The following is a 15,307-nucleotide window of genomic DNA, read 5'->3' on the forward strand; positions in this document are numbered from 1 at the left end:
TAACTTTAACATGAGGACTAGGGCCACTGACAAGCTGAGCATGTCAACATGTAATTCAGGTTTGAACTCCATTTTATACTCTCATGTTAATTTTTTCTAATATTGCCAGCTTGTTCTGCATCCAAAGTGGCCAAGCCCCAACTAGAACTAGAGCAGCTATCCTGAATCCATTCCTGATCTGATTTTAAAGCAGAAAAATTAAATCCCTTGCCTTTAGGAGAAATCAAATAAAGCTGGCATCAAACCATTTCACTGTCTAGTTTCCAAAACTACCTGCTACAGCAAGGAAAACAACAGTAGTGGAGATATTTGTGTGTTTTGACAGATGAAGTTATCCAGTGGTTAAATCTGGATTAAACTTCAGAGCTGAATTTCAAGATGAATCAGGGTCATGGTTTGTGCACACATGTGATGGTGCTAAAATCTTCTGGGGTTTCTTGTCTTCTGCAGTTTTGTCTGTGTTTGATCTGGAATAAGAAAATAGCGTCCATTCCAATTTGGAAAGAAACCCAGAACCCAAATTATATGAGTAAACTCACATCATGAGACTGAAATGCCCCCGAATACCCCCTTATCCTTTCTGAGGATGGAAAGTTTGACAGTCAGATGGGACCAGGGAAGAAAGATATCTCCAGATGGAAAATGATGAAAAGCTGAATTTGGCAATGTTATTAAAGTGGACCCCTGGTTTTAATTATAAAGTTATAGAACAAGTGATGGCAAATCCATTAGAGCATTTGAAATCATGTCCAGCTTAGCTGCTTTAAGCACTGTCAAGCACCCTCTACTCTACAAGAAGAATTCACTCTAGTTTCAGCTCTCAGGTTGAGATGGCTTATTCTTGCAGTGACTTCTCAATCCACCCAGAAGACTCTCACAGCTCGTCTTCCCACCTTTGCAACCACCCCTCTTTCAAGGGAAATTTTCTTGCCTGAAACTGGCTTTTAAAATTATCTTGATCTTTGTGAAACTGTTAGCAGTATGCCAGTGAACTACCTGAGAACATCTATTTAGGATTCATAAATCTTTATAGGGAAACTGTTAATAGAGCCACTATTCTGCCTGCCTTGAAATATTGAGGTGCTTTGATTTGAAACATTATAACCTGCAGGAGAAAACCTTGACAGAAGGATAGAAAAGTCATGCTTTAAACACAAGGTTTTGCAGTCACGAAATTACTTTGGGGACTGGCAGAATATGTTCGATTTCAGCGGCTCAATGGTGGAAACAACAATCAGGGCTTGAGAAGCCTAAACTTCAGTATGAGAAATTGTCCACCTGACACTGCTGTCCTGCCTGACTTTAATTAATCTGTCACTACAAACACGACCTAGTTACTTACCACAGTACAAATGTCAGCTTGTAATAGCTTTTCCCTCGAGTCCTCCTTGACTAGCATTTGCCGTTTACATTTGCTCGCTCAATGATGAAGAGCAGTTAATGAGCTCCATCTACTGCTGCACGGAGTGAATTGTTCCAGCAGCTCCATCCCCAGCACCTCCCCAGGCTGTGCTGGCAGAGGTGTTCCAGGCACTCTGCTGCACCAGCCACTGCCAAGGGCTCTTAGCACCACATTCTTGTATTTCTAGTTCTGCTTTTCTGTCATCAGCTTTACTGTACGTGGGTTTTCTTTAATCTATAATCTTTTAGGTAATTTCATTTTGAATTACAGGATGACAACATGGGGCACCTTTTATTCTTTTTCTTTTTAATGTATTTTCCCATGCAAAAAGGCATTACAGTTCTCTTAAAATAATTAGCACAAAAAATCCGATGAGGCTTACAAAGCAGGAAAATTTATTTAAGTTATTGTTGCAGTCTTACCAAACAAGGCCACTGTGCTGAAAATGGATATTCAGATCAACAGATGGATGCCCTTCTCTTATGCTTGCCATATGTGTTGGCTGATGGCAAGTATTCAGATGGGATATTTAGTTGTTCATGTCTTAAATTATCTGATAGTGACTTAAAATGCCTTCTTAGCTTATGAGAGGGTTAATGAATACCTGATCTAAAATATCACCTTCCTTAGTATTTCCCTCTTGATTTAGGTGAAATATTTCAAATACACTCAAAGTATCACAACTGGCTGTAGCAGTAAGCAGGCTGCAGAAGATACCTAAAGCATGGGTGAATCAGAATAACACCAGATAATTGATGAAGAGGAAAAGTAGTAATGTTAATACCTTCAAATGTCTTAAATCTAAAAAAATAATAAAATGCTATATCTGATTAAATATCTCAGCATGGGATTTTATTTTCATAATACTCTTCCATTTAGTAAGAAAACAATATCAAAGATCTTGCTAAGGTAAGAGGTATTTTTCTAGTCTGCACAATGCTTAAACAGCTATGTGATGGCTGCTGAATCAATTAAAAGACCAGGCCTGGAGACATTGCACAAAGGAAGGAAAGTTATTCCTCAGGCTGGCTGCTGCTTTCAGATCCATGGAAAGCAGGGCATGTCCTGCTAGGAACAAAGCAAACTGCAGGAGGATGCATCATCAGCTCCTGTTGTAACCCCCTTCACCTGCCTTGGGTCCCTCATTACACATCTGCCTCAAGTCTCAAAATCCAACATTTCTGAATTATGAGTCTGATTGCAAAACATTAAAATCAAACTAAGAAACTCAACTATCAACCAGAAAGTGGTTGCCAAAAGTCCAAGGTATTTTCATCAGATATGAAACCAATGTAATTTTCATTGCCTCAGCCTCAAATTTGGCCCCTGATCCTAGCACTGAAAGAGACTTCCCCCCTCTCATTTTCCTCTGAGTTGTAGCATTCAGTGAATTGTTCATGAATGCTTCTTACTCAGGGGAGCCTTTATAACTAACTCCAAGGGATTTGGGAGCTTCTAGGAACAGAAGCTATGTTTGAACAGGATAAATGACCTTCATTCTTCATACACCATACTGGAAATCTGTTGGGAACATCTTTTACAATAAATTCACATTTTTATTTTTGAAATTAGCTATTAATACAGAATTATACAAAGCAAAATAATGAATAGTCTGGCTGTGCAGTCAATTCTTTCATGAAAACATGGGGGACTTCATTGTATAACACTACTTAAAATTAGCACATCAGTGGGAAAACAGACCCTGTTTTCAGCTAGTGCATTGTCAATAAAAATTCTCAGACTTTCAACAGCTTTTAAAAATAATATTTAAGTTGAATTGTCTCCAAACTAATTGGAAGCTACAAAACTCTAAATGTTTACTTTATGCTTGCAGTTAATCCCAAATTTAGAGTTACATGACAGGTAACTATTTGAAAATATTCAGGAACAATGTAAACTTCAAATTTAAGAAAAGTACAAAGATTTAATATTTGTCTTCTGTGAATTTTATGGGAGTAAGAATTGGAAAGAGTCCAGTTTTGGAATTGGAAACTGAGAGTCCAATTTTACACCTCCAAGAAAAAATGTCAAGCAGCCTGTTCCTGAATAAAGGGTTTCAAATTAAATATGCAGTAGCAGAATGTTAAATGAAAGAATAGTGGTTTTGTTTTTTTTGGTTGCTCATTAACACAAGCAGCCCTAATTTGATTTCTTGAATGTATTTACTTCCATATGAAAGCCAGAATAGCCACAAGGTACCAAGAGCCACTAGACTGTTCTTGAAGCTCCATTGCCCCAATAAGCTTTGCAAAAGGCATTACTAATAACAGCAGAGAAAAAAAATTTCAGTCGTCAACCCTTAGAAAATGAAAATACTGAGGGGATTTTAGTGACTTAAAAATTGTCTAACAGTGTGCAGTGATTTTTTTAGATTTAGATGGGAGCAAGGGCAAATCTGTCTCACACTGGTATTTTGCACTTTCTTCCTTCATGTAATGATGTTCTTCACAGGCAGCACCCTGGTGATCAGGCATGCCCAAGTCTGCCCATGTTAGGGGAGCTTTTCAATGCATTTGCATGTGTGCAGTATGATCATCAGAAACACACAGAGCATAAAAGCACATGCACATATTTATACCTATATATACAACAGATACATACATTATGGTCAGGAAAAAGGTAGAATAATAATTGCCTTTAAACTTCCATGCTTGCAGTGCAGGAGACAGGCTTATAGTATCTGTCAGTGAAGTAACCACTTGGAAAGACTGTTATGGTTTTTCATCACCTATAATCATTTTCTCATGTGGGTCATCATTTTACCTGTGTAAAACTTTTCCTATCTTATCAAGAGCTATCACACATGCAGGGGTTTTTTTTCTATTCAAGAAGTTTTCCACCTTTATGTGATTTTTTTTTTAACTGCATGTAGTTCAAGAGGATTTACTAAGCTGAAAATTAAGCATATCAAATTTTTCCTCTACATAGTAGTTACCCAGGCAGTTGTGACTGAACAGAGTACAGAGTATAAATGTCAGGATAAATTACCGTTTTCCATTAAGGATTGGTGAACAACTAAATCCTCACTCAGAGAAATACATCTCTCTGGATTTAAACCTTTTGGCTCCAGTCCATTTCTGTAGTCTGCCCTGCAGTTACTGAGAAAAGCCATTGATGACTACGGGAGTGATGTCTAAAGATGTAGAGAGATCTTAATACATATTTCTGACCTTACAAAAATGAACAGATTATTTGTTTGGTAGCTCATGTCTTCAGAACTGTTTCTTGCTACATAGCAAAACCACTTTGATCTGCCATTAAACATTTTCTTATATAATCTGGAAAATGTATGCATAATTGACAAAACTAGAAGGAACTGAGTAGAGAAAGCAGAAAACAACATTTCATTTCATTTTTACATTTATTCAATGGAGTTCAGAAACAAGTATAATATAACTTATTTTACAAAGTTGGGCATTAAATATTAAAAAACAAAGGACTTATTGGCCTTTGATAAGTAGTTTGGGACATGCATGCTAATACAAAGCCAGTTTTGGATGACAGACATTTAAAAGCAGAAAAGTGAGTTAACAAAATTTTCAGACACACTTGAAAAGGTGGCATGTCCTTTTATATCCCTTCATCCAAATGTAATTTCTCCATTCTTCTGCAACTTCCCCTCCCATGTCCACTTTCAAAACTTTAATATTACAAAATAAAATATTTAGAAATACAAATAATACACCCAATAAAGCACATTAATTATGATGAATGATAATGGGAAAGAGAATCTGGCGTAGTTGTCTATGTGGTAAGGGTTTTTAACATGGAAGCAGTCAAAGATACAGAAAAGTCTTTTCATTACCGACATTGCTGAACTACACACTCTGTGTTGGTTTCTCTCCCTTTTCCTGTCAATGCTGCTTTGTTTGCTTTTGTTTGAATCGGTCTTGTCTGTATTGTCAGGGGCACTGCAACTGTTTGTCACGGCTGCCAGGACTGCATTCTTCTCTTCTTCATCATCATCATCATCAATAATCTGATAGGGAACACAACAGCAGGTACTTAAGTGCATGTTTCATCACCTGTTTATTTAGAGCTGCAGCAAATGGGATTTTTCCTCTGACTCCTTCTCAGTCTCACTCCTCGACTTCAAGGACAAGCACTTGCAGGCACCAGGCAGCTCCCTTCAGCTCTCAAAGCCTCCATTTATGGGGAAAACATTGACTTAAGCAACGCTATACAGCAAAAACTTTTGAAGCACTGTCAAGCCAATCTGGATTTGTTCAAATATGGACAAGGAACTTTACTTAAGATAGCAGCAAATCCCTGAAAGGCACAACAGTAAACTGTCTTCTGCTCAGGGCAAATACTGGCAAAGGTTATTGCCCAGAAAGTGTGAAGGCAAAGCCCCAGCCTGGAGATGGAGAGGCTGGGGGAGCTGTCAGACCAGCCAGCTGAGCTGGCTGCACCCCAAATCAAGCACCCCAGGATAAAAGACACTCTCCTTGTGTGCAACTGGCTACCTCATCCTGGGGCTTTGTAATAAAAATCAAGTGACTTTAAAAATAATGAGGAACAAGCCCCACCCACAGCTGACAATACTAAATAGCTTGTGATACTTTCTGTCAAGGCCTGAAACCCATGCTTTGAGTTCTAAGTTATGCTCGGGTTAAGAATATTTTTATGTGCGTCCCTGCATCAAGACAGGTCTTTGGAGAATGTTGTATAAGCCTTCTGGTGGGTTTTGTTTCTCTGATTAGAAATGGCTCAGAGCCATAAAGTCCATGTATGAAATTTTCACCCTTTGAAGTCAGTGGGTTTTCTGTTACTGACTCAGAGGACACAGGATTAGACATCAGCTGCAGCTTCAGCTCTTAAACTTCCTTGGAATTTCTGGGGTATTGAGTTTGGCTTCAGATATTGCAGAGACACCAACAGAAACAAGCTACAAAAGACTGGCTCCAATTTTGCATCTAACCTAAACCTTATTATGTATATTTTGAGGAGGGGTCATTTTAATTCAGGTAGGCATATATATAAGTTTTATTTTCTCCTGATAGTTTTATTACCCCCCTAATCAGTAGGTGGCATAAATGTAAGACAAGTAAAAAAAAAAATTATTTTTGAAGTGTAGAATGCAGAATCTCTTTCTTCTGACCAATTTGCTTTTTTCCATTTGCATCATGAGAAGAAACAGTTTACACAAGGACAAACTTTCAAAAGGTTAAGATGTACATCATCATGTGCAGCCAGACAAAAAGCTCATTTAGGTATACCCCAGCTATTAAAGTCAAAGAAAGCCAATTAAGCCACCTAAGTGGTCTCCATGCTGGTACAGAATTGCTCTTCTGTCCAGGGTGCATGTATACAGTACGAGCCCTGTCTTCTTCATCTAAAATTACTGACACCCTTGAAAATTAAAAGTGGAATCTGGACAATGTCCTCAAACTGCTGTGAATCAGTGAAGCAGAACAAATGGCAGTAGAAAAGGGATTAATGCAGCTTTCCACTTTCAATTTAAAAAAAAAAAAAAGGATATTTTATTTGAGAGATAAACATAGCTCAATACACATATCATCCTAAAAATACAATGACCAAAAAAACCTTGGTCGTCCTCCACGTGGCGTCCCACACCTCTGGAAGGCTGGGACAAAAATCTGCCTATAAAGCATTAAGAGGATCAATCCATAAAACTCCAGTCTAAACCTTAAACAATCCCCAGGGTAGTACTAAAATTCAGACCTCAAGTTTTCACTTGAGGCCAGACTCTGTTATAAATATCTTTCTCTTCTGCTTCAAAAGGTCCAGGCAGCTGAGGGGAGTGCTGGGGATGGCAGAGGAGCCTTTATCAGCAGTGCCTGGCACTTGAAATGAGGCACTGGAGCAACAGCCTAATGAATGCACTCAGCACTTCAAAGGTTAATAAAATAAAGGAACCTGACCAAAGAGTCCTGACTTTTTTCCCCTGCTTTCATTTTTCATTATGACATCTGTACTTCAAAACCATCAGGATTTGGGGCATTGCTCAATTTAAGAGTCTATTTTTCTCTCAGGTAGGGCTGGCTATCGGTTGTTCAGAATTAGTTTTATTTCAGAGCATGAAAGGACATTGTGTACGTGCCACTTCTCCTTCCTCACAATGCATGTGAGCGATTCCCAGGAGGCTGATGTGTTATGAGGCTGTTCCTGACTCCTTTCAGCTCCCCAAGGAGCAGTTCTCACTTAGGCAGAAAATACTGTGAGCAGTGCAGATGTACAGGATTCTATCTGCAGTGCAACAAGGCAGGGCTCTTGCAAAACAGAGGGGAGGTTACAGCAAAAGTGCTGTTTCATGTAGCTTGGAAAGGAGAGAGCTAGTCTAGAGAACCATACCTGCTAATTTATAAAAATTGCAGTCTTATAGAGAGGGTTTGTCAAGGGACTTTTCCAGACTGCTATGAAGAGCTGAGCATGATGAAAGACTGAGCCAGTTTACCCTGTATCAAAAAAAGAAATTGTGCTGTGAGCGTTCAGCTGTGGCTCCAGTTTTAAATGTCACACTAGGTTTTTCTCTGGATGCCAGCTGTCAATGAGGAAATGGCAGCTGGCACTAAGGAGGGCTCTGTTTAGACACCAAATTGGTACCATTCAGGAAAGATGCTGTACATCACCCAAAAAGCACTGTCTATGACACCTGATACTGGGGCTGTTGTTTACACTAAGTGAAGTGTTTGCTGGCATTCAAGAGCCAACAGAATTAGAGGAAAGTTGTCACTTTCACTGGATAATAAAGCTGCTCAAGCTTAAAAATATTTCAAACCAGAGTGTTGCACACCTGGAGCTTATGTGGTGTTCATAAAGACTGCCTGAGGAAATACCACAGAGGCTGAATATCACACTTATAAAATGATTTGCAATTTTCAAACTGTTCTCCATTCTGCCTTAACAGTGGAGGTTTAGGTAAAAGACAGAGGAAACCCAAGGAGTATTTCTGTGCTTTTTGAGAGGGCACAATTAATGCCTTTGTACAAAAGAGAAGAAACTCAGGAGAAGCAACCTTTCCTTTGAAGCAGCCTGCCGCTCTGGAGCTGATGGGAATGGCACATTCTGCCTGACCTCCCTTGCAGCAGGTGGTTCCTCTGCTTTTGCCATTAGCTTTGAAGGTGTCTCTGTGGGTCCTGGTTCACATGATGTGAAACATTGCAAGAGCATGGATATGATGAGCTCTTTCACCAGTTTATGTTCAAAACTGGAGATGTCAGGGGCTTCAGAAGGGTTTGATATGCCTGTGCCCAACTTCTTCAAAGAGCAAAGCGGGAAGCAAGTGAGTACAACTAATTTCTATACAAGAGAGAGGGTGACATTTCCATTTCACCTCCTACATTTATTTACATAATTCTGAATGCAAATTTTCTATCAGCTCACATATGGGAATAACAAACTGGGACGTGAGATTTCCAATTAACCTGTGTCCACAAGAGAACACGATAATGAGGACAACACATTCACAGTGACGATACTCACACATAAATTGCTAAGTACCTGCTAGACAGTGACATGAGATTTTAGCTGGTATTTTTGCCCTTGTGATGTTTTTGTTTTTATAACAAGAAATGAGAAATACAAGTCAGATGTGCTCTCCATAACACCCAGATCAGTAAGCGCTGTTTGCCCTTGGCTACAGTAGGAAAAGGACATGACAAGCATTTTCCTTATTCTACAGAGTCACAAGCTGATCTAGGACCAAAAAACTGTTCCTTCTCTTATACCCCTATGTTTGTGTGGGCAAGAAGTGCATTTGGCTTGCTTGCTCACTCCTGATGGCAGGAAACAAGCCTGAAGTGAAAGACTATTTCTTTTGGTCATTAAGGTCATCACAAAACTTTCTGATTTTATGGATCTACCTCCACGTACTTCCATGCACATTTTTGAAGTCTACAAGTTCCCATGTCCACCCCATCTGCAAGCATGAGTACCTGCTCCAGATGAAAGGGAATCTGACTGAGGCAGGTGAAGGCAAGGACAGCATAAGTGCCCTTCACAGATCCAAAGATGCTTAATCATCCAAGCACTGCAACACTTTACTTTCTTACCCAAACCTCCAAGCAGCTTTTTTTCTGTACACTATGAGCAAAATGACAACCACTTACTTCACAAGATAGATATGCTCACAGGGAATTGTCACTGATGTTACCTTGCCAATAAAAATTACTTATAGGCTTTCCACTCAAATCCTCACTTGAAATGAGTGTTTGCCCATTTGCGGACAATCCCCGATAGACGTTATCTCATAACACCCACTGGGGTGGCTCAGCTATGTGTCCATTTTGCAGTCTTCTCCACACACCTTCACCCAACAATGGCTTTTAACATATTCTTGTGCATTTGCAGAACCTATCTTTCATCCAAACAGCCAAAATCGCATATTAGCTGATGAACTATCCAGACATAACCCCCCACCCACCCACACACTGCCCAATCTTCAAAAGATTTTGAAGCTCCTCCACTTGAGCTCAGTATCCTGGTTCTTGAGTATATCGAGGAGCTTTGCTTAGGAATTTGTGATGCTCTGTTCTAATTTGGCTTAAACCGTTAACAATATTTCTGCTTCTGGACATTTATCCCTACAGCACTCAACCAAACTTCTTTCTGCCTTTTTTTTTCCTTCCTGTTATTCTCATTTTCCATGTTTTACTTTTTTCTATTAATCCAGAAATTTCATAAGCTGCTTAAAATTTTCTTTATCATGCATATTAGGTTCAGTTCCATAATTAAAAGCTGCAAGACAATCATCTTTCAGCTTCCTTGTGATTTATTTTTCCTTGCTTATGAAAGCACTGCTATACACTGGAGATGGAAGATGTGACAAAACCCCTTCATGAACCTGTCCTCATTATTTCAGCAACCATCAGACTCAAAAAATACCTATGTTGATTTCACCCGTTTTTATTTTGAGTATATTTCACAGTATTTCAGAGTTGTGAGAAACTCTTTAGAGCCACAGAAGCCCTGTTATAATAATGATGCAGAAGGGAAAATGGATCCCAGTCTGGCTTCAGGGACAGCCGTTGAAAGAGAAGTTGAGGGCAGAAAGGTACAGGGACCTGATACACCCAGCACATGAAGACATCTGCCAAGAGACTGACCCATGTTCCATGCATGTGCAGGTTTCATAAATGGAATGCTATAAACTCTTTTTTTTCCATATTGCAGTAGGATCAAGGCACCAAGCTCAGCCCAGTTTTTGAACTGTGAGTTAATGCTATTGCCTGGGAGACAAGAAATGTCTGTGATTTTTGTGAGACATCCAGAACATTTTATAAGTAGCCATAAAGTCCATACCAAAAGAGAGAAGGAAGAGTGCTTCAGTGTGTTTGGTCTCTTCCAGAAAAGCTCCAGGTATACAAATATTTTTTCTTTTTCTCAAGATTATTATGTTTCCCTGCCCTAATTCTAAAAAAGAAACTACCTTAAATACATTTACCATTAGTGCTAAGATAATTCATTCTTTTTAACAAATGTAATTTAAATCCAGTTTGTAGGACAACACCAAATATTTAATTTACCTTTGGAAGTTCCTTTGAGCTGAGTTGATGCAGAGTGCAGAAATGAGTCACAGCATACTCTAACAATGCTCCGAAGATGAAGCTGAAGCAGATACCAAGGTACACATCAATTGCCTTAATAAAGCAATTAGCATTTGGGAGTGAAGTCCTGGCTCCCATCATCAGTGTTGTCATCGTAAGGACTGTGGTGACACCTGTGGAATGGAAAAATATATGTTCCAGTATAACACAGATGGCACTGAGGGCCTCTGCTGCAAGGGCCCTACTGCAGGAGACTTTTCCCTGGACCTGAAACTCCTAGGATGCCACAGCATTTAATGGATCGTGTTTTAGGAAGAAGACTTTAAAATTAACTTGTGACTCTTTAAGTTAAATGCTTAAAAAGAGTAACAGAAAATGTTAGCAAAGCTGAGAAGACTAGAAATTAAAATGAGAGAGATTTTGGTGTCATGGAATGTATAATTATGATTAACACATTATTATTGCAAATCTATGCAAAAGGTCCCTTTAAAACATTCAGATATCATTTTTCTCAGTGTAGTTGCCCACTGGCCTCATTCAATGTGAAATCCTTCTTTATTCCCTGTTCTGTAGGAGTATTTTTTCCATCCCACCTGCAGCCTGATCAAACCTGATTTGCATTCTCTCCCTTTCAGAATATCCTTTCTTTGAAATTAATTATATTTAATCTCTTATAATTCTCTTGTTATTCATGTGTTAATTAGTATGTATGGTGAGACCTCACAAAAGCCTCACTATTGTCTGTGCATGCCATGTACTTGAATATGTTTAAATTATTTCCAAAATGACAGTTTTTTGCTTTGCTTTCAGCGGCCTCCCCTGCCTATAAGTCTCCCTCCTGTAGCTGCCAAAGGCACTTTTCTTAGTTAAAGAATAGCAATACTTCAAGGGGAATCCACATGATGCACTGAGTATGGCAAACCCTGAAAGTAATTCCATAAAACTCAGAAGTGTTTGCAGCTTCAGGACGTGGATGCCAAGTATGTGCAATAGAGGAGGAGTCTCAGTGATCCAGCCCTTGGTCTGGGTTGGTTTATCACCTTCTCACCTATGCAGATTCTGGCTGGAACCGATGACTGGCTTATCCAAAATGACACCCAGGAGAGCACAACCAGAAGGATTGATGGCACATATGTCTCTAATATGAAATACAAGATGTTTCTCTTGAGTTCAAAGTGAAACACAAGTTTGGGGTAACGTCCTGTGGAAGGAGCAGGGAAAAAAACATTGTGAAGGTGTAATTACTGAAAAGATCCTTGAAATAGCAACCTGTATTACTTTGGTGTGCTACAATGTGGAAAAAACTTAACAAACAAGCTTGTAAAAATTAAACACGGCGCTGAAAAATTCAGATTGAAGACTCCGAACTTCAATTGATTGACTCCGAAGGAAACAATCAAATATGTAACATTCAGTCACCATATCCATTAAAGACACCTTGAATTGGAAATTAAATGAGGATTAGTGAAGGAAAAAATAAATCCATCAATGCATGAAGATGATGTTTCACAAGGCAAGGAAATTTGAAATCGCATATGGATTTAGCTGCTGCTATTCATAACAACAAGTGAGCTAGTACAAACTAGAGCAGTAAGGATTGTCATTTCATGGGTTCTTACTTTTAACTATCTCACATATCCAGTTTGTTTTGGTTTTCATTTACTATTGCTCAAGATGTGGATTGAGGGGACCTGCTCTGACATTGCTGACCTACCTCCTACATTCCACTTAAACCCAAGCAGTATCTTTGCATCCTCATTATCTATTTTTCCTTTGTATTAGTGCATTAGAGTGTTTGGGCTGCTCTGAGCAGTGTCACTGCTGTGGCTCAAATTATTTCCTTCTAAGTCAGTGATTTCCAGAAGATGAACTTTTGATCACAGAGTCAAATACAGAACTGTGTTTCATGAGGGGATAGCACACTCATAAGCAAAACCTGAATTTCTTAGCCAGCTCCCTAACTGAGCAAAAATTGGCTGTGTTGAAGCACACAACCTGAAATTGTTACCAGTTCAATGCATTACGGGAAAACAAAATCTTGCTTTTTAAATGGGCAGAAAAGATTCCTTGTTCTGAAGTTCCAGGTTACAAATTAAGTGTTATTAAGCTTTTACAAAATCATTTGAACATTTGCATGCCAGTGCAATATCAGTGAGAGACTAATGCTCTGTAGTCCAACAGCTTTGGCTTCTGCTATTTAATACAAAACCTATTTTCTGACACCAATATCTGCTTCCAGTGCTGCCTGCTGTGAGTCAGGACAGAACTGCAGAACAGTGAATTCACTTCAGCAACAGCAATATAGGCACAGACAGGCTATTTGTGCATCCCTCAGGTGTGAGACACAAAGAAGAGCACTTTTAAAAGCCTCAAATGCAAGCAGTGGATGCCAAGAAATGTCTTATTGCTCCCAGATGAGAAAATGGATGGCTAAATTTCAATTTTTAAAAGCACTGTATATAGCGCATCAAGAGAACAATAACAGGATTTTTAAAACAGAAATAATTGCATTACGTAGTCTGACCCTAATCACAAGCCACTAAATTTCCTTAATCATCCCTTGCTTTGAACTAAATAATTTTGGTTGGAATAGAGCCCACCTTTCACACAGATATGAAGACTTAGTCTGAGGATATCTAGACACACACCATTTCTCTTGGTAAATAATTCCCTTTGCTAAGAATCAATGCCTAATTTCTAATATTAACTTGTTTTCAATTTTCTGCCATATTGAGTTAAATGATCTCCATGAGGCAAGAGGTACAAACATGTTTGACACCATTATCACATTTTTACGTGAAAAGAGGAACATTACACCAGTGTACCTCTACCAAGGCTGTGACTTTTACCAATACAGTTGTTTCAATGCTATTTTGCTCACCAAAACTGATTTTGAGTGTATAGAGACCAAAGTAAAGCACTCAGAAGTCAGGCAGTGAAAACTTACAATGACTGTGCGACCTTACTTTCTCTGTCTGCACCCTCCGTGCTCTGAAATGAGCGTGGTGCAAAGGGAAAGCTCTGGGTCTGTACAACAAAAGGCTGCAGCACAAAGCACTTGCAGGGAAAGAGAACCAGATACTCCACAAAAGCTGCTTGTGCTGTGCTTCTGAGCTGACCACAGGGAAGGATGTGCCCAGCAAAGAGGAGTGAAGAGACCAGACCATCCTTCCTGCAGCACCTGGGGCTTTCCTGCGGTTCAGCCTTAGAAGAACTCATTGTTAAGAAGGAAAACTCTGAAACAGCCAATACAGCCATACAATAACACCCTCTCCTTGTTACTGCCCTACAACTGTATCTCTATTTACCTCAGTATAAAAGTTAAGGGCATACATGTGAAGTTACTTCAAAATATCAGATTTAAAAGCCACAGTCACAATTTCCAAGTTTAGACAAGTCCTTTGAATATTCTGGTGTTATTATTTTTTCTGATGTCAGAAATTTCTGAAGTAATGTGAAAAAAGAGAAATAGAGATGTAACAGCTTATAGCTGAGTGGCTTTTTGGGAAACAAAAAAGAGACATTTCTCTAACCTTAAGGCTTTCTTCCTGCCAGAATCCAAAGACATATCATGGACATGATAATAATAGTGTCAGCATTTCTCTAAAGAGTTCAGAAGAGCTTTTATAATGGAAATTTTGAAGCAACCTATATATAGAAATCATCAGAGCTCCTCCTGTAATAAATTGAAGGAATCCGAAGTCAAGAAAAAGTATTCAGTGCACACTTATCATGCTAAAGAAATGAGCAATGGGATAAAATGAAGATAGGGAAATATTGCAGTCTCTTTTTCATCTACACCACACATGTAGCAAAAGTTATCATCTTTAAAAAGAACAGATTTGCTGGTCCTGTTGCATGAGCTGCATATGAGAGAGTAATGCTGTATCTCATTGCCTTTGACTGGCACATCTGAGACCATGGTGCCATCAGCCAGAACAGAATTGAAACAGGTTCATGAAATCCTAGTCCTGACTTTACTGGAGTTAACTCAAGTACAGCTCAAATTAACTCCTCAAAACTGTCAAGTTTGCCACTTGCTTGACAACAAAATACTTGCATTAAAATGAAAATATGTTTTCAAGTTTCTGGCCCATGATGAATGTCACCTCAGTGTGAGACTGTTCTGATTTAAATTTGTTAACATGACAGAAATAATTTCTGTGCAGATATCTAACTGCAGCAAAGGCACAGCATTAGCACTTATCAAAGTATTGAATTGCTCTGTGTAACAGTTTCTCAGATGAACCTAAACTTAAATGACTGTCAATATACACACTCTAAACACACCAGGTGAGGTATTCTACTTAATGACCCCAAAGCAAAAGAAAATTCAGCTGAGTAATGCAGGCTTTATAGAATTTATGAGAGAGCAGAAGTACAGAAGTAGACAGTA

General features: G+C 38.9%; 1 protein-coding gene across 1 annotated transcript in view; it reads right to left on the reverse strand.

The window, feature by feature from the left end:
* Positions 1 to 4,903: 4,903 nt before the first annotated feature.
* LOC115905083 (gamma-aminobutyric acid receptor subunit pi-like) overlaps positions 4,904 to 15,307 on the reverse strand; it is a 45,010-nt gene continuing 34,606 nt past the window's right edge. Inside the window, exons 8-10 of the mRNA XM_030951169.1 lie at positions 11,960 to 12,112; positions 10,891 to 11,084; positions 4,904 to 5,381 (exon numbers count right to left, since the gene is read on the reverse strand). Coding sequence (XP_030807029.1) covers positions 5,067 to 5,381; positions 10,891 to 11,084; positions 11,960 to 12,112 — 662 coding nt within the window. The 3' untranslated portion in view covers positions 4,904 to 5,066. The remainder of the gene's footprint in view (positions 5,382 to 10,890; positions 11,085 to 11,959; positions 12,113 to 15,307) is intronic.

Source organism: Camarhynchus parvulus, chromosome 6 (assembly GCF_901933205.1).
Source record: "Camarhynchus parvulus chromosome 6, STF_HiC, whole genome shotgun sequence".
NCBI classification, from domain to species: Eukaryota; Metazoa; Chordata; class Aves; order Passeriformes; family Thraupidae; genus Camarhynchus; species Camarhynchus parvulus.